Source organism: Colias croceus, chromosome 7, assembly GCF_905220415.1.
Source record: "Colias croceus chromosome 7, ilColCroc2.1".
In the NCBI taxonomy this organism is placed as follows: Eukaryota; Metazoa; Arthropoda; class Insecta; order Lepidoptera; family Pieridae; genus Colias; species Colias croceus.
The window spans coordinates 4,179,988-4,204,965 of record NC_059543.1 but is presented as its reverse complement, the minus strand read 5'-3'; the positions used below and the strand labels follow the sequence as shown (position 1 = coordinate 4,204,965).

Here is a 24,978-nt window from a genome sequence, read left to right as displayed (position 1 = left end):
TATCGAGAAAAGGCTGTATATCACGCTAAGACCAACACGAGCGGAGCAATGCGGGTAAAACTGCTGGGTATAACTAGTTGTTCATAAAGCTCCTAATAATTTGAGAAATATGTTATTGGATTCGGATTATTCCGTATCTTCTAGAAAATTTAGGTACCTACCTATTAACACGTTCACTGCGGCACAGAAATATCTGTACTTTCCATTACTGCGTTACGGGTCGTTTTAAACCTTGTCCTATACCAGAGATTGTGGCGGCACGAGGCATATTAAACCCCACCGCCCGTAGGAGACCAAAATCGTTTTTTTGGCGCCAAAGAAGACAAAGTGTGCGGCTTTTGTCGTGATTATTATTAACAATGAGTTCATTAACCTAAATCTACCGTCGCCCGTAGTTAGATTAGTTAGTTTAGATTCTAGGGCTAAAATAAAATGTGGGGTCTGATGTACCCCATACCGCACTGAACAATAGCAGTTTTTCATATAATTTAGTGATGGGAAAAGAAATATCGATTTTATTTAATTGTATTTATTTATCAAACTTATGGATGTTTTTCATTAAAACAGGCCAAACAATAATATTGTTTGCAAGCAGTGCATTCTGTGAGAATTTTCTTTACCTTTTTCGGCCTCACAACTTGTTAAGAAGATGCGGAGTTTTTCGTAACATCCTACACATCTACTCTTCTTTGATCCCTTTAAGAGATGATCTGCCTTGTTTGTTGGCTTGTTGACTTGGGCAAGAGTTAAATTTTGATGAGCCATACACCGATTGCCGGGTGTTTTGGATTTGCCGCTAGTTGATTCAATGAACAAACACACTAATAGTAATCATGAATATCAACCTATTTGAAGAAAGTTACTCAACATGTCACATTCACGATTCTATTAACGATATTTATTATAACGAGTAATTAGGATGTTTGAAAATTACCTGTATCCACATTCAAGTCCTTCTTTGTAAAAGCTTCAATAAGTTGTTCCACAAATAGTCTCGAATGCGTTGCACAACACTAACCGCGTGAAGCTAGCTTAGGGTGCGGTACGAGGTGCGTGGTGGTACGAGGTGTTCGCAACCTCGTTCCGCACTGTGTTAGAATTTTTATTTGTTCAGTGCGGCACGAGGTCTAAGAAACCCGGTATTAAGGTCGGTATACCATTGAACTAGGAATCAATAGCACATCTCAGATATATAGATATCACTTTCCTACATTGAACCAGGTGGAAGTTATGCCTCCCGCACGACAGAGAAGTTTAAGTTTTTTCCTACCGCTATAATGACGAGACACGGACAGGGTGTTTCAAGCCCTGTTTCGCAGCTAACGTGTTAATATTCTTGAAATATTTAGATCTAGAGTATTTATTACAATAAAAAATGCAATAGGTAGGAATTTTAAATTCATTTGTTATCAAAGGAAATTTTGGTTCATTAATTACATACTTACTTTGCTTAAATGAAAAATTATTGTTAACTTAATAATAAGAGATATAGGAGAGGTGCAAAGGAAACAAAATAATATTTTTCACACTTGTATTTATTTACAATTCATTAAAATAGAATGAGTCTTGAGCAAAAAATATTTACAATGTCATTTTAATCGCGTTAATTTACAAATATTTGATTTTGTTATACAGTAAAAATAATAATAAATAGGTACTGTTTTATAAATAGACCAAAAGAATGAATCTGACAGTGAAAGCTTTATAGATATTAATAAATATTTAAACACACACCTAACAGTAAACTTATAGGTACGTAACTTCTCTAATTAACCTAATTCATAATTTATATAATCAATTATATATTATATATCGCTATTTGTAATTAATCATTAGTAATTACAATCGTTTTTGGCTAACACTCCTAAGTTTACATACTTTGTTGGTAATTCCATACTTTCATGACGCATCTAAGTATCACTTTTAAAAGAGAGAAATTTAAGCGACAGTCGGTCTTGTTGTGGTAAAAAATGTATAATACAAAACCATTGTTATTATAAATCATTATTATAAGTCTTGCAAAAGTGTATACAGTCATTAACAATTTCTACGAATGAATTATCGAAAAGACAAATCATTACTACAGAAATTATATGACTTTATACCACTTTACGTAAAAATCAAAGGCGACGAGATTATTAAAATTGATAATTCTGCAAATGTTCGCCACCCAGCTGCACTGTATTATATCCAGGAATTTCTGTAAATAAATATAAAATATATTAGTACACATGCAAAGATTTTTAATTTTATGACATAATTTGGGAAGAAAGAAAAAAAATAAGAAAGCGTATTTTTCACTTTTAAAGAAGATACGATAATACCTGAAAAAGGCATCGTAGAATACGTTGCGTAGTGCATAATATTGAAGTGATTATTTTCTGTCAGTGATTATTATAACTAAGTGCTGTGAAAAAATGTTAAACCTGGAAGACAGAAGATAACAGTCACTCGTCAAGTCAAAACATACCTCAGTCAGTCAACAGTCATATGTCAAACTTGAACAATCTTGTTTCCTCGCAGTATGAATTTTGTGTCCTTCTTCCTTCTGGTGTTCCCGTCAGTCGTGTTTGGTTTTGTAGTAGTCGTAGTAGTAGTAGTTGTAGTCGTAGTGGTAGTAGTCAAAGGATCATCGTCAGGAAGTAATTCAGCGGGAAGGACACCGATTTCATTATCGCTTATCACAGGAGTGGGTAGGAACGGAATCTGGCCTTTCCTTAACATGTCGACGTAATTCTTGTTAAACTTAGGAAGCACTTCGGCTGATCTTTGGTTTTCGTTTAAATACGCTTGTACTTTATCGAGATTTTTGTTTATTTTTTGTATTTTCTCTGGAGTCAGGCGTTCGTTTTTATGGAAGGTGGGGATTGCGGATTTTTTTGATGATGCTCTACTATAAGGATGGGGAGAGCGAGGGTCATAATCTGAATAGGTTTCGATCATGGCGGGTTCGCCGTAGGAGTCGACCGCTCCCCATGTCATGGGCCTGAAAGGAGGAGCGGGGTGAGGTGGAGGAGTTTCTTGGTGTGTAATGTAAGACTCGGAATGTGGAGCGGCGGAGGAGAAGACGCCCTTTATGGCGGAATATACGCTGTTGATAATGGAAGGTGGAGATTCAAGGTGCGTGTATCCCGAGTGGCCCTCGCTGGTGGCGGCGTGCTCGAGCGGGGTCAGTATTACAACACCGGCGTGCACTCCGCTCAGTTTTCCATGTCCTGTCTCAAAAATATGTTTGTAAGTTACGTCAATAGTCACCTGAGTTGCATAAGGATGTTAAGTGTTCCTCCTTTCTAAAGTTGATTTTATTAATGTATATGACAAAATATGAAAGGATTATAATTATGCATAGCCATTAAATTTGATAAATTATGTTCAGAACATGTCTGTGTAATTTCATGTTTTGACATAGATTTTGATGCCACTATTAACATAAATTGCATCAATGCGTCATTTTGCACCTAGAGTTTGTAATTTGTAATTGTATTATCGTGTCAAGCAATACTATAAGAATGAAAAAGAAATAGTAGCGGCTAAATAATTTGTCAAAAACGGATCCGCAACCTGACCTAACAAAAGATGAGAATATCAGCCGAGTGTAATGACCTAGTCTCAATTTATTTTGGATCGAAACCTTTCACGAGCGTCGCTACACTGACTATTACGTAATCGTCAGTCCTGTAACAAAAGTAGGTGATACTTGATAGTAATAATACGTCTTTAGCGATACCTCATTCAGGTGTTAAGTCGACCGTATCGCATTAGGTATACACAGTAGCGTTTCAATCAGTTTGGCAAATGTTTGAAGGAGGTCAATGATGAGTATGTAATATGTATCGTTTGTATTTGGGACATATTGATTCGTAAGCTATGCATAATGCAGTTAACAGTTATATATAACTTTCGATTTCAATCCAAAATTGAATTTTAGTTTTGAGGGTTCGAGTTTTATTTAGGTACCTATTATTAATTAATCCTCCTGAGTTGACTGGCTTTGTTTGTGGATATATTATTGAACGTAAAGCATAAATTTTTCTTGTTGACAAATTAATTAATTTTAATGCAAGCCAATTGTAATAGTCTTCAGTTAATAACATAAGTGATTCCATATTACGATCAAGGTTCACTAACTATGTTTCGATATCATGCAATTTATGAAGGCACTTATCAAAGGAAAATTTCAAAACCTAAAAACACTAAATTTCAATGAAACAGGAAGTTTTGAAACGTTTTTAGATTTTAAATTGTATGTGCATATGAAACTAATTATTTGTTATACGTATGTATTCCAGACCTTACAACATCCTGTACTAATGCATTATTATAATTTATAATCGTTGTGAGGTAACTTTATATGAGATTAGCCTAGTTGCACGTGAAAATTCCAATTTCTCTAGAGATAATTATTATCTTCCACGAAGTGATTTATTGATCACGGTAGCTAAGTATAGATAATTACGTAACTATTAATAACTTTTCATTTATTACCTAATATATAAATAAGAGCTAGTAATATCTCACATGACTCTACTATTTTTTATACTACATAGCTTAACAAGTATGCAGCCTTATGAAAGCAACTTTTTTTCGTTTTCGTAACAAATACTACCGAACCGAAACACAAACTATTTACATGTCTGTCAAGAAGCTTAACCATTGTAACAGTCACGTTATACATACAGTAATATTGTATTGTGCAATCTCATTATATTTTCCTACAAAAGGAAAATTTTAAGATGTGATAAATAGTATAACACTGTAAGAGGAGACCAGGAACCGTCTATGTAGGTCAGTATTTGGTTACGTCACTTTTAGCATCTTTATCATTCGTAGACCTATTACGGCATCCCAGTTATTTCCTTCGTGAAAGGGCTTGGTTGGGAATTTATAATAACCGTATAAGTTGTGTTACAGCTTACATCATTTCATGATATTAATATCTGGAAAAAATGTCTAATTGACTCTACTTTTTGCATTGGTTTCGTAATAAATAAGGTAGTAAGTGGTTCTATTGACGTTTCTGCATTTCTTCGTTAAAAATGTATATTAAATTGTTTTTATAGTGCTCAATGTTTTATATTTTATAGTTAAGTATACAGTACATAATAAGTTACTTTTACCTTTTACCATGTTACAATTATTAACCTCCCATGTGTTTGTAGCGTATAAATAATAAATATTTTATGTTGTGATATAACAATTTCATTATTTTAATTAGAGGAAGGTATTTCTTATCATTATAGTATTATGATGATGATACTTTCGGTAATTTAAAAATTAAATGACAGGTACTTATTCGCTATACGATCAATGCTTTCTTGTGATGACTGAATAATATATCTATGTATTATGCTTATCAACGGAGATTTCAAATTCACCGTAGATCGTAGAATTTTACAAAAACTTTGTTTGAAAAAAATAATTTCTTAAGGTTGTGTGTGTCGATTGGCTATAAGAAGATTTTTATCAAGCTTTTTTTATTTGTAGGTTCATACAAAATACACTAGACTGAAGTTCCTGTAACGATGTGAATAATAATGATCAATAATTATAAATAATTATAAAAAAAAACTATCAAAGTGTGCTACATAAGAAAATTACCGGAAACGGAAAAGCTCTTAAACTCCACATACGGCAATCGATTGAACTCATTCCTATACAATAACGGGTTACGTTCAGAAATCTGATTTAAACTTATGAACTTGTATGACATAATACACTTTCACTGAGGGTAACAAACGCGTTCTATTTACGATACACACCCTGATTTATACCGCTAGCGAAAGTAGGAAGACAGTTTTCAGTTTATTAAATCACTATTATGTAATGCAGGTCTAAAGCTGGAATTCAACAGATTAAAGGGCGATTAATAAAAACATAACTAACGTTATTAGGTTCAGTGCTTTATATAACTTCTCTTATAAGCAACTATAAAGGTAAAATGGTATACAATGATATTGATGAGATACCCATAAAAGCGCAGGTGGATAGTTTAACCTCACGTTATTTAATTGTAAGAGAAAGGTAAATACAAAAGATTCTATTATTCGTTTCTTGGAAACTTAACAATAACATGTCTTAATCACAACGAAAGAAGAAGAAATACTTTGCAAATGATCACTGAAGAAACAGATGTTGAAAATATACAAATTGAATAGATATTGAATTTACATCAACTGAAATACGCGATAGGAAACATCTTATGTAAACTAACAAATGAATACAGCACATTGAGTAACCATTTAACAGTTATTTACTACGTGTTTGTGCTGATGAATTTAAATATTTATGTAAGGTTCAAAAACTAACTGAAACTACGTATTAAATTTACGTAGTTCGATCAAACGAAGGAAGGTTTAAACTTTAATAGTTGCTTGAAAACAAAGGTATAGATTTAGAAAATCATCTTTATATTATAATCTATTGGATATAGATCGTCTTCCCACTTATAATTTCGATATATTATATTGAGATCATGTGCATCTAGTTTGTTCTACTTATTTGTTTTTAAAAATCCAGGTTCTTTCGCTCCAAAATACACTACAGATTCAAAAATTGTTTTAAAAGTCTATGGACACTTCGTTGAACGTTAATGTGTATGCCAACTATTGTTTATGGTGTAAAAGTGAAAGCGGTTATGCAAATGATGTAAAGTCACAATTTGGCAGCTTGCTTGGTCAAAATGCTATTTGAATATTTAAAAGATACGTGAACGAACATAAATATTATAATAATAAAATGCTCATAAATAAAAAAAGTAAATAGAAGATAGTAAAGTAAATAATTGTGAGTTGTGACACTCTATAATCTACTGTAACAACTTTTCTCTAAACAAAATTATATCATAAATTTTTATTTTACATTCGAATCTTTTAAGTGGCGTGCTAGGCAATATTTTGTTTTTAATAAGTGGTAATAAAATAATAATGTCATGTCTATAGTTTGTATAAAAACAAATGAAGTGTTTGCGAAGTAGATACAATTTTATAGTTTCTAAATAAAGAATTAATGAAATGTGTGGTGAAGTTAATAGATAGGTATATTAAATGTGATCGATAGAAAGACTGAAAATCTTGTAGTGTATAGGCACACAGGTGAATTTCAAAGCCGTGCTTTTGAGTCACACTAATGTATAACCTTACCAAAAGGAATTTAATAAATCGTAATATCGATATAATAATTCCGGTGATGGTTGTGGCATCGGTTTCTGTGTAACCACGTCAACTACTGACGACATCACTATTAGTTCTGAAAAATATAATCATTGTATGAAATTATGGTTTGTGGTGTAGACTGCGTTGAGTTGTTGTGTCTCCTGGTGATTACCTATGTTTGGCAATGCTCTACATAATATATTAAACAATTACCACTTTGTTTGTAAGTACTGACAAAAAAATCAAATACCATAAATACATCCCTAACAATCAGAAATAGTAATGAAAATAATGGATATGTAATAACTAATAATGTATAAAATTTTAGCTGGTTAATAAAATATAGGTACAGGTAGTCAATTCATTGTATTATTGTTAAGTAATGTATCGTTGTATACGGATATGACTGTATCGAAAAATATGTAAATACGAATTCTCAAATTTGTGTCGTTTCTGCAATCGTTACATAAGTGGGTGATGTGTTGGAAAGTTGTGTAATTTTTCATACTTTTAGTTCCGGTGTTCGACCTTTACCCCGAATATGCGTTCCACTAAACTTTTAATGTTAATTAACAGATAATTTTTAGGTTGAATTTAATATCAATTTTAATTACTAGAAAGTAAAGCTTTTGGTTACATATTGGCATTATAAAATATTCAGTTAAATTTACGAATAATTACGCGTATTTTTTGTATATAATATGTATTTAATTCTTTATTACTTTTTTTGCTCCTAAACGCCGTACAAGTTAGTACCTACGTAACATCAGAATTTAATTTAAATACTTAGGTACTTGGTTTTTTCAATTCTTTTTAAATATTCATTCAGAACGATATTTTAAAGGTATTACCGTAGTGCTATTCTTGGCTAAGAGTGGTTTCTTTTAATGTAATGCAACTTTTTATCATAGTAAGTGTTTAAAGTAGGTCTTATTCAAATTAAGACATTTTTCTTGTTTCATTTTATAAGTTGCTGTAGTGCAAGTGGGAAATTTTATGTGAAACTTGTTTTAATATTATGTTGTATGTTACGTATACATTCATTATGACTGTTTTTATATCTACTAGTAACATAATATTATCTGTTTATAAATCTATGCCAAAACATGAAACGAAATCAGTAAACTGAACAGTTTGAAATTATGTACCTATACGACAGTTTGCGATATATTTTTTATGATTTATTTATAAAAAGCGTCAGGTTTAATATTTTTATTGTTCAAGTACATCAATAAAAATAAATAACCTCTATCCGGTAGAGTTTACCGGCTTAGCGTAGGTATACAGTGTACACGTCTAAATTTTGCCCTATCAGGCATACTCTCATAAGTTTTTACATCTATCAGTTAAGCAATTTTTAGTTTTAGTCTAAACAATTTATGTTTTGTCTATTCCAATTTCCACTCAAAGTTAATGAACTAACAAATATTTAATTATAACTAAAATTTCGAAATTTTTTACCACAAATCACGAAAACAAATATTTTGAATTCAAATTTGAATAAATAACAAGTCACACAAACAAATATTTTAAATTTGAATTTGAATTCTCACCGTCCAAATGCGCGGGATACTTGTGCGCGGCGAATCCCGTGGGCGCGGCCTGTACGTAGTGCGCGGGAGCGGTCGGCGCGCCGTACGAGGTTGGTGCGTACTCTATGTGGCTGGTTGGTGGCGGACCGTACACTGCGGTCGCTGGAAACCGGATGTGGATCTTTAGAACCCGTGTTTGTTTTATGGATGGTATTTAGGGAAAGCCTAACAAATGGCATTATAAACGGCGCGGACCGTATTCGCGGGTTCTACAAGAGGGGAATGTAATTTAAGGGAGAAAGGAGATGTGAGAATTTTAACCATTTTTAACCTAATAAAAAGAATAATAATTGCTCTGTTGCAACTGTGGAGGTGGGAGGATTAAATAAACATTCGATTTGCGTAGCGCTGTACTCTAAATAGCCGGTTGGTGGTGGACCGTATTCTGTTGGCTACTGGAACTGGGAATGCATAATTTAGGGAATGATATTTAGCATTTAAGTCCAAGAAAAAGTATTACAATAGTTTTGTGCCCTCTGAACACACGCGAGGGTCCAATAAACATTCAAATTTGCGTAGCGCTGTACTCTATAATACGTTGAAGCTCCATATATTTTATAACCTGATCGTATAGAGCATAATATATTGTAATTTGTTTATATTACGTATACGAATAAATTTGATCATTGATCCTTCATTGATGCAATATCCTGACCGAGTTAAAAGTCACTCCAAAAGCCAAACCCATTCCGTAAAACCTAAAAAATTATTACTGAAAATAAACTAAAATATCGGCGTGATCTTGCGTAAGGTATCCACTTAAAGCTTGTGAATTGAATTCTTTATAAAGATTACAATGAGAACGAACACTATGACAATCTACTGTGAACTACCTTTGTGCTCTTCCAGATGTCAGAGGCTAGACTGTGCAATTTTCTCACATCAAATCTTTTGAAATGCAAATCATAGGAAAATCCGAATAATAGAATAGTACTTGCAAAACATTTCTGAAGTGGTATATGTGCTACAAATTATGTATAATGCGTGGATAAAACGAGATTTATGGAATCTCACGAAAATTTAGTTTTATAAGATGTAAGCTGTGAATTACTTAAAATTTATAGGTCTGCGTAATATTAGGTAAAATAGGTATCTATATCTTTAAAGTTAAAATCCTGTTCCCTTACCACAATAGATTTGTTATTGTTGCCAGTGTTATTTAAGATATTTATTATTAATAGAGTATTTAAATTACAAGAGAAACCATACACATATAAGTGGTGACAACAGATGTTATTATCTATAAGAATGAAGACAATAATCTCTTCAGTGTTAAAAAGAATTAATTACAATTATCAAGCTTAGAAAGTAGGAACAAAGTATATATAGATACAAATCTATTTCGTTGTAAAATTTCATAGAAATGTAACTGTAGCGGAACATCACGTGAAATTTCTGAATTTCCTCATAACGGAAACAACACAGACTCTTTCACACCAAATTTGAATAAACCCAATTCAAATAAAATGGATGTTTTAAATTTCTTATTTATTACGCAAAGAAATATGTAATTATATTATCGCAGTTCAAAAATATTATTGTGAAAAAGATCTGTTTTGCAACACTATTAGCATAAACAAAATATTTTTTTTATTAAATTTTGAGTAGGTATTTGATGGTTGTATAAGGGGGTATAGTAGATTTTTACATAGGCAAAGAGTCTGTTATAATATACAGGGTTACAGGTTAAGTCGACCTATTCCTGTTAAGAGCGTATAGTAGGGGTCAAAACAAACTGATTTGATCTTATAATACCATATCCAAAAGTTAGTCGTTGAAGAGTTATTGCAATTTTAATTTTTTTCTTGAAAATGCCACTTTATCTTCGCATTTAGCGTTTAATTTTTTATTTTACTTATTTGGTCTGGGTTTTTTTGAGTTTTTATGTAAAGGTTGAGTTAAACAATAATTCTCAGCAATAAAAATCCATATCGCTGCAAACAATTCAAAGAAATGGCTTTTAATCTAAAAATAATAACATTAAAGTAATTTAGTTAACTCGTTTTAAAGAAAGATATTGAAAAAAATCTCTATGAAAATGTGTCTGCAGATGTTTTTAAAAACATGTACATGTTCTTAGCTATGTAAAAAGGTATGATAACCTCAGGTAGCATTCGTAGATTCCAAGAAATCGGGGATAAACATGGGACAGTGGTAGTAAAGTACAACATCAGAATAAATGTTGTCATAATTTATTTTTCTTAAAAACTTTACAGTTCCTGCTCAACATGACTTCCTCTATTGCGAACACATATTCGAAACCTTTTCCGCAGAGTACTCTTAGTCAAGAGCCAATTAACAACTGGGGTAGTCAGCCCAGTTGTTAATTGGTTCCTCATCTTATTGGCTGCATCGATAATTTTTTGTCGTAAAATATCAACAGATGGAATCGGGTTCGGCTCATTGTACACCAGACTCTTCATATGCCCCCATACGTAAAAGCCCATGGGGGTTAAGTCTGGACTTCTAGCCGGCCATGGTATGGGCCCACCTCTTACGATCTTACTTACGACAAAATTTGGACTCATCTGTCCATAATTTTTTTTTTGAAAAACGAGGGGTTTTTCAGATCCGCATTCAACATGAATCTAATAAAAATCTAGTCTTAAAGGATCTCATTCTTCCATCACGTGCACGGGCATGTAGTGATATGGGTAATATCCTGAAGTGTTCATTGTGAACCAACCACTGAGACAGACCAAGTTCTCGGGCAACCGTTGCCCGAGAACTTGGATCACAAACTACCACAACGCTCACTATTGGGCTCCGAAAGCACGTGGCAATCCTAACAAGAAGAATCCAAAAAAATCACAAAGACGATTCAGTCTTAATGTGTGGATGGGGATAATTTCAAATAAATTAATTAGACCATACTTCCTTCCGGACAACCTAAATGGTGAAAATTATGAGACCTTTCTGCGCCAACATTTAAGTGACCTACTTAAAGACATACCCTTGACTTTGTTAAGAGACATGTGGTTCCAACATGATGGCTGCCCTGCACATTACAGAAGAAGTGTTAGAGAATGGTTAGACATCAACTATCCAAACAGATGGATCGTAAGAGGTGGGTCCATACCATGGCCGGCTAGAAGTCCAGACTTAACCCCCATGGGCTTTTACGTATGGGGGCATATGAAGAGTCTGGTGTACAATGAGCCGAACCCGATTCCATCTGTTGATATTTTACGACAAAAAATTATCGATGCAGCCAATAAGATGAGGAACCAATTAACAACTGGGGTGACTACCCCAGTTGTTAATTGGCTCTTGACTAAGAGTACTCTGCGGAAAAGGTTTCGAATATGTGTTCGCAATAGAGGAAGTCATGTTGAGCAGGAACTGTAAAGTTTTTAAGAAAAATAAATTATGACAACATTTATTCTGATGTTGTACTTTACTACCACTGTCCCATGTTTATCCCCGATTTCTTGGAATCTACGAATGCTACCTGAGGTTATCATACCTTTTTACATAGCTAAGAACATGTACATGTTTTTAAAAACATCTGCAGACACATTTTCATAGAGATTTTTTTCAATATCTTTCTTTAAAACGAGTTAACTAAATTACTTTAATGTTATTATTTTTAGATTAAAAGCCATTTCTTTGAATTGTTTGCAGCGATATGGATTTTTATTGCTGAGAATTATTGTTTAACTCAACCTTTACATAAAAACTCAAAAAAACCCAGACCAAATAAGTAAAATAAAAAATTAAACGCTAAATGCGAAGATAAAGTGGCATTTTCAAGAAAAAAATTAAAATTGCAATAACTCTTCAACGACTAACTTTTGGATATGGTATTATAAGATCAAATCAGTTTGTTTTGACCCCTACAATACGCTCTTAACAGGAATAGGTCGACTTAACCTGTAACCCTGTATATTGATCAAGCCGAAAAAGAACTACTGCACTTTACGAAAATAAAAACACCTCAAAATACTACACAACTCTATCAATATTAGTTGATACTTACAATGCGGCCTCTTTTCGCTCAAAGCAGCCGAGCTGACGATCTTCCTTCCCAGGTTGCTGACAGCGTCTCCCTTCGACGAGATCACTTTACCCAGAGTTGCGGCAAGGGCACCACCTCCCTTTATCAATTGCCCTTTAAGAATAGTGACTCCACCAGTAATTGCCTTCACCGCTTGGAACAGGGTGTAGAGAATCGATTTCTTCAGACCTACGTAGTCGTATTTTTCTTCATGCTGTGATTCAAACAAACATCAGAATCAGTTAGATAAGTAAACTAAAAACTATTTTATACTACAATGTTCCTGTAAATCAATGGACTTAGTAAATCATTCATCATTCGGTCAATTAATACGAATCAAAGAGTGTATTTATTAATCATCCTTTCATCATCATCATAATCAGCACATTATGAACAAGGGCCTTTTGTATGTCGATACAAGCCATAATCTACCTATATCTTGCTGGCTAAGTGCGGATTGGCAGATTTTTTATTATTAACATATTTCTAAACTGATTATCTAATAGCTTTTCTACAAAAATAGTATCTACGTTTATTCTCAAGCAAAACAATTTAATTACCGGTTCATAAGAATATCCAGAGTGTTCATGGCCTGTTTTGCTGGAAGCTGAGGCGATTAGAGACGCAGCACCGGCTGACGCCTGACCGAGGAGACCGACCTTGCTCTGTATACCTGAAGATGCTTTTGATACAACCGACGTTAATGCCTGCGCTGATGACCGTTTTGTCCTAAAGGAAAATATTATAAGTAAAAAAATATCCGTAATGATGCTTGTTATTAAATAAAGGCACGGTAATTTAGTACCGAGATTAACAGAATATTTCGGTTCGTACCATGCGAGTAGAAAACACAGCTTAATCTTAAGAATTGCAATAATTCATATAAAGTACGTATATTAATGAGCATCTAATTAATATCAAAGATAACATGATATGCGACAAAGTAAGAACAACGCTAGGGAAAATGTTAAAAAAATACAGCGAGGAAATTATTGGTTTAGTACTTACTACAATAGGCGATCTCACGCTTTAAAATTGTCTAAATTTCGTTTGTGTTCATTCATAATAATGAAAATTAACTATCATAATAATTGTCGTGAGTTTAAAAAAAGATTTTTTTGTATTCTTGAATGTCTTAATATTTAAATTCCACAACTTTCACTTCTATATCATATATCATAATGTTTGCTGTAAATTGTGTTTCTACGTCTTTATATGCGTCGACGAAAGATTATGTTAGTTATTATGAATAGCATTTAATTGTTATTCAAATAATTATTATAATGCATTCCTCTTGTATAATTTCCACTACCTTTATAATTAGCTACTTGAAAATGCTATTCTTGTAATATTTGCGAAAATTCTTTGTCAAACGTTTGACAAATTCTGTGTCTTCTTTTGCTTATATCATGTTAAATGTGCGTCTGTCATGTAATTTATTTTAATGCCTAAACTGCTGTTTAATCAGCTCTGACAAGAGGGATACCACAAAGATGCGAAAGAATAATAGTAATAGTAAGTACTAACCTCATAATTTCTTCAGCAGCGAGACCTTCAGCCAACGCCTCCAATTGCTGTGGTGACATTCGACTGATGGCTGCCATGTCGATGATGTCGAACGTTATGGGTGGGTTCGGGGCTGGAGCACCCATCGTTGTGGCCATGCATGCTATGCATATCCAGACCTGGGAATAAGAACAGTTTTAGAATCCAAAAAATTTAGGCTATTGAAACCTGAAAAGTTGTTTTAAATCTAGGGTACAAATGGTGAAAATAAAAATGTTGAATTAGGTGATGTGTATGGAAAGATACCTACAATTAAAAATTTATTTTCTTAGACTAATAGAAGATAGTGATGCTATGCTTGACAACTTGATGAAAAGTAATGTTGTTTTGCTTTAGTGATTCTATTAAATTCTGAAATAACATGCCTTTATGATAATTTAAATTAATATCTACAACTACAGTTCCATTACGGTATTTGTGTGTTAATAATATCATATTGTTATTTCTCTTCTTTTACGATACTTCTTCGAAGTATCATATTTTGCTCTCCCAAAATAAACATCACGGTACTCTTATGATATAACATCAAATCTCTGCCATTTCTTGCATCATAGCAATAAAAAAAAAATGAAATATAGTTTAAGAAGTCACTAGGTAGTGTTTTTCCGAACGCTGAGTGTTGTCCGGTCACGTTCGTTAATGAAAACGAAAGTGCTCTAGCAATCATTGATGCGCGCTGCTATGTCGACATATATTTTGTTTGCGTGTATAACCGTGTGGCGACTATTAGCAACGTATTAATTAATAACAATTAATTAATTGAAAAATGAAGATATACTGTATAACCTAGTGCGTAATATCTATATGTGTATTTGTACAAAAGTTAATATAATAGAAACGATCTGTTATGAAAATAGAAATAATGAACACATAATGCTAGTGACAATAAATTTTTGAATTATAATTTTCTACTTTTTTAATTCTCCGTGAAAAGACTGAACCTTAATACTAAACCTGATAAGAAGATAGAGTCTTGAATGTCCTCGTTAGTATATAAAGTTCTTTAATAATATTGTATTTTATCTTTAAAGCAAACAGTGACGTCACATCATCAATTTCCTCCGCGATTTCTGGAAACATCTCCGACGCGCCAAGCCTTGGCAGTGAAAAGCGAAAGTTTTTATGCTCGCGCGCACATTGCATCGATTTCTTCCGTATACATTGCGTATGGCTTTAGTCGTTCATCGGTTTGTGCTAACGAATGGGTTTTACCATTGATTATTATACTTATTTATAGAAAGTTATCCTGGCCTTTTATTTGCTTATTCATATTTTAATTCAGTTGATCATGCAATAAACAAAAACTTTATACATGTCAGAATATGTTCGCTCTCTACTATATTTTTATAATAATTTTAAAATCGAATTATGGATTAAGTAATATTAGTTTATATAAATTGAAGCAACTACATAATACTGATAATTAAAAACTTATTCCACGCTTCCGTGATAAGTAGCAATATCTTCAGACTCCGTTACAATTTAATACGGGAGAAAATTTTTACAACATAAAATAACTGGAATTTCATTTTCAACATGATAAATAAATGCTAATTGAGTGAAAGGATGATCGTTTTAAAATAATTGGGACAGTAGGTCAGTTGTTAATGATTATTATGTGAACGCTTGTGGTTCTCTATAAAAAAACGCATAAACTTATACGATGACTACTAATGACTTATTTACGCAATACCAAAAGTTATGTATCTATCTGTATAGATAGATAGGTGTTTTACAAGTAACCCTGTGGTTACTTGTAAAACACCGGCAACCTCGCAGGACAAGATAGCTAACATCGTAAGCAACAACATTTGTTCTACGACTTTTGATAATTTGTTAGATTTTATTTTCATACAAAAATAAATATTCATTTAATTTTCCGTTTGAATATTATAAACTCTACGCCTCCCAAAAATTACGTAAACAAGAAGCGAACGAGAGGGGGAAGGGGGTGTCGCGTCGTCCATCCGATAATGAATAGAACATAGACTTACAAATGTTAGGAGAGTACCTACAATAAAAGTTTAAAAAATCATTTAAAAATAATTTATTGCGTTATGCCAAAAGTCGTAGAACAAATGTTGTTACTTATGATGTTAGCTATCTGGTCCTGCGAGGTTGCTGGTGTTTTACAATTAACCTTGTATATCTTTGGGGACCAGCTGATGCATAATATGTAATACAGTGGGGGCTATTAATAACCCATTTGTAATATCAAAGTAACATTCTAAATTAAACCAGGTACCGAAATACTTCAAGGAAGTAATCTTTGTGCCTTGTGTTGTTTAGAAGTTTTTACATGGTGCCATGCCAATTGCCATCAGAGATGTAAAATTGTATAACCGTGTGGCGACTATTAGCAACGTATTAATACATACATACATTATTATCTATTCGTAGACGACGTGCGTATCTTAGACAGGATTTTCAACACGCGTCGCGTTGATAATATCTATTCGTCGTTATTTTCATAACGAATGTATCTTCTATCTTTCATCGCGGTACATACAGTGGAACACATTACACAAGTGAGAATCATTAAAATGAAAAGGTTCTAACTAGATTCCTAACAATCCAGAGTATCCACCGCGCGAACTATTATTTTGTATCATCAATATATTATATGCTTTATTATCAACACATAGTTACTTTTCATAAAGCTGTTCTATAACGAGGTGGAACAATTCAGCCACACGTTACTAAGTAATATCATCAACATAACTATTGTATATATGTCAATAAAACTAAAGGAAATTGCCAATATGTTATCATTTCAACTAAGTTCTCATTACAAAATATACGCTTGCATGGCTCCATTGATTGGCGCCTGTTTGACATTTTTACCACTGTTTACAGTTTGTTGACATTTCTTATCGAAAGCTACGATACGAAAAAAAAATTGCTATATAAAGTTGAACAATAATATGTTTAATTAAACGAAACAGATTCATTGAACTTAGTTCTTTAAGGATTTGATGAAAAAAATATAAACGCCTGAAAAAGACGCGCATTTCTCAACTCATTTAAAATCAAAGCCAATCTTAACTATCAAAACTAATAGTTATTAGTTATTACCTAGACGTGTAAAATTGTGTAATTTGTTTACGTGCATTTTAAAAACAATATTGAAACGTTGATTCGTTTTGGATGTTATTTCGCAAAGTAATTAACAGGTGGAATATTTTGCTATTTTTCATCATTTTGGCGAAGTCTGTTGAGGTCAGGTTAGGTAAGCATCAAAGATTTAAAAAAAATACTTGATGAAGATATTAAGATCATAGATCATAAGTCCAGAAGGTTAATTAATCATATTTTTAAGTGCAACATGGTGAAACAAAAATCGGGGTTAACGAGATAGCATCTTTGCATATTTATTTTTATAAAAATAACAAAGAGACATAATTACTTACATGTGTAGACAATTTAACACGTCTTATATATTATTCACTACCCACTTTTACGCTCTTTTTAACAAGCTGAAGATGTGCTCTTCCTTTTAACCACTTTTAGCAATTGAAAGTACATATATTTCATGGTATACTTGGCCAGCGTGGTGGATTATGGCCTGTACCCTCATAGGAGGCCCGTGTCCCAACAGTGGGAACGTATATGGGCTGATGATGATGATATTTCATAATGCGAGTACGTTATAGGATTGCAAATTTCCGTATTTTTTCCATAAGATAATTAACGGATATATTTATACGCATTGGAAAGGTGAAATATCAATGGAATTAAATCGTCGACCATACCCTGTTCTGAGAATAATTATTGCTAAACGAGATCCGCTTTCTTTCCTTTTCACGTCCAACCGGTAAGGTCTATGACACTAAATCAAAGGAAACACATGTTAAAGTCAATGGCCAATAATAACCAACTTATTCAAAAGAAAGAGTATTTACAAACAACGAACAAAATTAATTTAAACAGGAAATCAATGAAATAATACGTTATTACTTAACCTATATTGGTTAGCCACTAAAAATAATAGTGACACATAGGCTACGAATTTAGAACATGTGGTATTTTAATAATATGTGGTGATAAGGAATGTCCGTAATAATATCCGTAAAGGATTTCAGTCCTCTTAGAATGTTCGGACATAGACATAGACAGCCTCAATAAAAAAGAAACGGCTAAGATATTATCTGTTTCCATGAAAATTATACAATGACCCTAATCTAACTTTTAACTGACCACTTATTAAATATTTCCATTGTTATGTTTAACGTTCGTAACATACGACTTCATTAAACTGGAAGTATTGTATAACACCTGTTTTGAACTGCGTTAGAGATAATATCGTTGCAATTATGCAATTGTAAAAGGATGAACAGCATACGGAAGTCGACACTCGATGGACGTATTTGGGTAATGATTAAACGCAATCGGATTAAACGCAATGCAAAATCTGTTTAATCAATTTGCATGACTCTTTAATGAAGATGTATCTCTATAATGTTTATTTTGCCTAATCTGTAATCATTATTCAGACATTCAGACAAATCTTTAATAATTATTTAATAATGTCTATATATAGCAAGTCAAGGAAATTTAAATGCAGATTTCCAATCAAGAAGTTATTTTCGAAGATGTTTTGAACTAATAGTTATTACCTAGACGTGTAAAATTGTATAATTTGTTTACTTGCATTTTAAAAACAATATTGAAACGTTGATTCGTTTTGGATGATATTTCGCAAAGTACCTAAGTAATTAACAGGTGGAATATTTTGCTATTTTTCATCATTTTGGCGAAGTCTGTTGAGGTCAGCTTTCGGTCAGGTCGGCTTTCTGTTAGCGTAAAGTTTGATAGAATAGATTGTGAATGTATGAGATTGACGTAAGCTGGAGATACGTTTATCTACAGCTTAGGTACGTCAATCTCATACATTCGTAGTCTATTCTATTGAACTTTACGCTAACAGAAAGCCACCTGTCTAGGGGGGCAGGTTTACAATTTTTTTTTTTTTTTTTTAAGGCACTACCGCCTTACACAGCCAAAAAGCGCTAGACAGCGGGTAGTGGCGGCAATCTTACCGAATTTCCATTTATGGATTAAAAGACGCTGGGGGACAATTACTTTTAGGATGACCCAAATATTCACAGGACATGGATGTTTTGGTGAATATTTACATAGAATTGGACGGTCTTCGCAGGAAAATTGTCATCATTGCGATGCGATCTGTGACTCGGCTCAACATACACTCGAGGTATGTCCTGCTTGGGATATGCAAAGAATGGTACTAATCCAAGAAATTGGATCTGATCTATCTTTGCCAGCAGTAATTAATGCTATGCTAAGCAGTAGATCTGCATGGCAAAGCGTTCAAAATTTTTGTGAATGCATTATGCTTCAAAAAGAGTCAGCGGAGAGAGCTAGAGAACGAGCTAATGCTGGACGACGTTCCAGGTGATATATCACGACCACTATCGTTGATAAGTTTGGATTGAATAACCGGAAAAGGTGCTTTCCTTCTCCGATTTTGCGCTATACACTTAACTACACTGGTAGTTTAGGACCGAGGGCGGTTCAAGGGGGTATTGAGCCGCCTATAACATCTTCCCGGTCCTGTGACTGTCCTACCCACTCTGGGTAGTTGATAATGAGGCAGGGAAGCCACATAGTCTGGCATATAGCTGCGGGAGCTCTGGTGCGTTCTACGAGAGATCCCGGAGTCCCCGCTACCATGCTTTGGGTTTGGCCATCGAGGAGGTTTTAGTGGGTAAGAATCCCACATGCTCTCTTTTTCCCCAAAAGAGAGTATCTTTAGAAGATTTCCTCCCCGTCAACAAAAAAAAAAAAAAAAAAAGGGGGGCAGGTTAGGTAAGCATCAAAGATTAAAAAAAAACTTGATGAAGATATTAAGTTGACAGTTAACAGTTTGTATTTGAATAAATGCCAGAATTATATGGCCGTATAACTATTTCATTGTTGCGTTAATGACGAAGTTTTATAGTAGTAATGCGCGTTTAATTAAGTATTAAAATGTTAATGAACAAAATTGCAATTTTAAATGCAATAAAAACAATAGGCTCCATAACATTAAATCGTTAAATAGAGTTACATTGTTGGTTTATTTAATGTTAGAGAATATTTCAGTAACATTGAGAAAGTTAAATTATGTCTACACTCTGTCTATATTTAATTAGAGTCTGAGCAAAAAGATAGGTAGATCCTAAGATAGAGAAAAACTTTTTTTCAACTAAACATCTTATAGAAGAGCTTTCAAAAGATGCCTAATTAAAAAAGGAGAGTTGACAAAGTTGAATTTATTTCTTGAGTAAAGTTTTAAATATATTACTTAGGACCAGACTATAAATAAATATAAACACAATATCGAAAATCGGGTAAACGTAACCCAATACTATCGGAACAATATTGAATTGTAAGTATTATTCAATCAATGCCCAGCGGGTTGTGTTACATAAGTAAAGAGAGTGCGTACACTTAATCGCATTTGTATAATAATATGCATATATTATTCAGATTCGAAGGGCTTCATAACTCCTATCAAAATCGATTCTATGTTAAAGAAATTAATATATTTTGACCCTACATATCTAAAATATCGCCAAATGTAGGTGATTAGCCAACTTTGTAAATAATTCAATAAAATTCTTAAGATTCATTAGTAGGAAAATTATTTAAAAACACTCATATTATATTTAATACTGATTTAAATAATAAAATGTGCGGAAAGTAAAAGCGATTCACTTTCGTTTGATGTTAAGTCACTGACCTTTACGTCTGGGTTGGCATACTATGTTGTAAGACTACTCATTACCCAGAATATATGCAGTTGCACTATATAAAGTTTTTTTTATACTGATACTAGCTGCGCTCCGAGGTTTCACCCGCGTAGTTCCGCTTCTGTTGGTCTTAGCGTGATGATATAATATAGCCCATACTCTATAGCCTTCCTCGATAAATGGGCTATCCAACACCGAAACAATTTTTCAAATCGGACCAGTAGTTCTTGAGATTAGCGCGCTTAAACAAACAAACAAACTCTTCAGCTTTATATTATTGGTATAGATGCAGTTTCTACCAATGCGCAAGTAAAAGCTCCTCTTGAATAAAAGTCAAATGACCAATACAAAGCAGGACGTCAGATCGAAAGGTTGAATCATTGGTGCATGTATTCTGCAATAACAGTGATTGATAATCACCCACGTATAGGTTTAATTCTAAAATTTATTCGCTTGCAACACTATTCGGTTTTGCGGTGCTTTAATTTTTGTAATTATTAAAGCTCTCACATCTATGCCTATTAAAATGGATATAAAAATAATTAGGTTTCTTAATCGACGTTCTGAAAATTTCTTGCGCCGACTTTGAGCATAAATTCAGAAGCCTTTATTTTCCAATGATGCAAAACCAGCTCTTCTCGGTAACCAGTAGGTATCTGCTATAAATACTATGGGAAAAGACGAAGTGAGTGTTTGTGGTTAAATGTTACAGTCATAGGAAAGTCTTACGTTTTGCGGTCATTATGTTTCGCATAATATGATTAAGATTTCGCAAAAGACTTATACATTCACGAAGAGGATAACTTACGTAACTATAATATATTTATTCCAAATTGAAATTAGTTATTTTCCGGACAAGTGGATCAATGGTCAATACATTAAAAGCCAATTATTTCTTGTTAATCAGAAAGCTTCCACATATGACTAGCAAGTATATAATATAGATGTTATAACTGAAACATATACAATCATGCTTTTTTCTATCCTTCCATTGAACAGCATTTGGAAAACAAGCAAACATAAGAAAAGGTGATTGTTAACAGACACATTTATTTCTATAGCTAAACTCAGAAACAAAAATAACACAAGATTTTATTACCATATAAAAGCGAGGTCTTGCAAACCGCAGTAAGCGTGATATTTAGCAAAGATGTGCTCTTTGAACATTCACCGAAACGAGACGAATTACGCAAGGGTGATGGTAATAATAATAAATCGGTCACTTGTGAACGTCGCACACCCGTATGACCACTGCAACTATTCCATTTAACCTAGTTTTTACGTGTTTTACAAACATATGAATTATGCAATCGAAGTGGTGATCTCGGAACTTCATAAAAAGTTTAATTTTTGATATACCGAAATGGTACTCTTGGTAATTTTACACTTGTGTTCATTTATTTTCGGCTCAGAAGGAGTAAGCTATGGAAATTTCCAAATGGTGTCTACACGAAATCCTAACTAATATCACAGAATACATAATAGCAGCTAAACGGTACTAATATTATAAATGCAAAAGTAACGGACGTGGATGAAATTTGATTGATTTTGACGTAGACGGATTTGGATGAAATTTGGTAGAGATAGATTGAGAAAGGACATAGGACATGTTTTACCTCGAAAATGCCACGGGTGAAAAGCTAGTATAATATAAATCGACATGGCACAAATTACGAGCAAAAACACGCCCAAATATTCTACGTGATTTTACAAAATGAAAGACTCACTTTACCATGAAATATGTTAGGGAATAGAGCTTTTATGACAGACCATCGATTTCCGGAATGTGTATCATCCTCCATAGCAAAATATCTACACCAATTTTTGTATATTTTTTTACTAAAAAAGCTGTGTAAAAGTTGTCCTTTTTCCGCTTGTTTCCCTTTGTCTTTTTAGATATTACGGTACGAGAACGATGATTTTATTAAGAAAAAATCATGCAGCTTGATTTATTAATCAAGCATGATTTTTCCTCGCACTATATTTGTGAAAAATAAATACGAAAGATTAACAATACTGTACTACATAATAATTTATTTCCTGTTTACATTAGGAGAGTTCAAAAATTTACAAGAAAGTCCGTAATTTAACTATTGCCAGCTTAAGTAATTTTTATATTATCATAGTATTATTGTTTTTACTCAAACAATAACTTTTTTATAACAATGTTGAAGATTTTTAATTGGCTGCAATGTATTTCCTTAAGCCTATTAACACATAGAGAGGAATGAAGAGAATAGATTCATTTTTTCATTTCACAAGTTTTTATTAGTGATTGTTCTTGTTAGAGAAATAGCTTTCTTTTACTTTTTCCCGTCTGTTGCCGGTAGCTGTATCATATATGCATCATTTAATAACACATGAGCTTTAATTATGAAGATAATGTTAGTAGTTTTTCCCTTTATTTTCATTAAAACCCTTTCTTCTTCCTAATACTGTGAATATGGTATTATTTATTTATATCATTGTCTTTAAGAATTTATTTTCTGATGAATTAGTCGTTTCCTAATAATCTGTGAAAATATTTTTCAGCCCCGACAAAGCTCACGTGGATCCTCTAGCTCCAAAAGTGCTGCGTGTTGTTCAAATTATGCTGTCGCATCGTCTCAAATTGAATAAAATATGATTTTAGAAATTACGTCGATTTTATAGATATATAATGTGTTGTTATCTAAAGGTAATTTGTATTAAAGATTTTTTACTTCAGATGTTGAGATTCACTATGAATTATGCAAAAGAAGAGTGCCAATCTGCTTATGAAAAGTTCTAATCGCTTCTTCTGCATTACTTATTTGTTATTACGTTTAAATACGTATACGTAGAAATTTTTATCCTCTTCACGGATGGATGCTAAAACAAAAACAACAATAATGCTTTCCATAGCTTTAGCTCACCTTGATATTACGTGTGTTAGTCATCCTGCACCGGCGATGTAACAGGGAAAGTCACTTAGCACAACTATCACTGAACACAGCACAATGTTCAAGTTCGAAAAAAAAAAAATATTTAAAATGTTTTTTTTTAAGATCTGTCAAAATTTTCAGCTTGTCTATGGATGAGTTTGCCGCCAAGTTTGTATTTCGAATGCTAACTTTCACACGCGCAGCAATGCGTTCGTTTTGCGCGCGGTCGCTGTCACTCTCACCGGTCGGCTGTTTGGTTTTTTCTTTTTATTTAAACTACAATCCCCGCTCTAAAGATTGGTTATTATCACATAACACTGTGTTATCAAACCTTATTCAGGTCATCGGTCAGTATCAGATGACAAATCTTATAATTTTCCGTTGGCGCCTTTTTATGCTTTCTAAGTGCTAACTTTACAACATATAGAGCATAGTATTATAATATGTAATAAATATATTCAAATTCAAATTAATAAAATACAATTTTAGTACCTTATTGATGCAAAAAAATCCAAATTTTTTAAGTAACTTAATATTATTTTCAGAATTTATTGTATTCTTCAGGATAGCATATGTTTGCGTTGTACGCCAGTCGCCAGTTAAAATAAATTCAGTGTGGGGTTCTCTTGGAGAAATTTTATTTCACAACACTAGCAATGATTACGTCTTTATCTTTTACAGTAATTTAAGTAACTAACAGTTATTTAAATTAAATAAACTTTATTAAGAGTATTAAGTATGTTACGGTTCCGTATCATACCAGAAACTATAAGGAGAACACTGGTGTCAAGGGTCTTTCTCTTTGCTAAGCAAACGTTTCCTAGTAAATGTACCTGAGGATTATCTTGAGAACATAACGTTTAGTTTCATTATACAGAATTTAACCGTCAATTAAATCTTAATTATTTTACAATTATGATACATGTCTAAATATATAAATCTCCGAGGTGACTGATTGACTGACATCGTGATATATCAACGACACCGCAAACCACTGAACGGATCGGGCTGAAATTT

At 33.0% G+C, this 24,978-nt stretch overlaps 1 protein-coding gene across 2 annotated transcripts; it reads right to left on the bottom strand.

Moving 5' to 3' along the window:
- Positions 1–1,571: 1,571 nt before the first annotated feature.
- On the bottom strand, positions 1,572–24,191 carry LOC123693350. Of its 2 annotated transcripts, XM_045638407.1 has the most exons (7): positions 23,953–24,191; positions 14,268–14,425; positions 13,301–13,469; positions 12,723–12,954; positions 8,705–8,845; positions 2,471–3,215; positions 1,572–2,200 (listed from the first exon to the last, which is right to left on the bottom strand). In XM_045638407.1, exons 1-6 carry the CDS (start codon positions 23,974–23,976, stop codon positions 2,494–2,496), a joined length of 1,446 nt encoding a protein of 481 aa, XP_045494363.1. In that variant the 5' UTR covers positions 23,977–24,191; the 3' UTR covers positions 1,572–2,200; positions 2,471–2,493. The 2 variants fall into 2 exon arrangements, with proteins under 2 accessions (XP_045494363.1, XP_045494364.1); XM_045638408.1 differs by lacking the exon at positions 2,471–3,215.
- Positions 24,192–24,978: the final 787 nt, after the last annotated feature.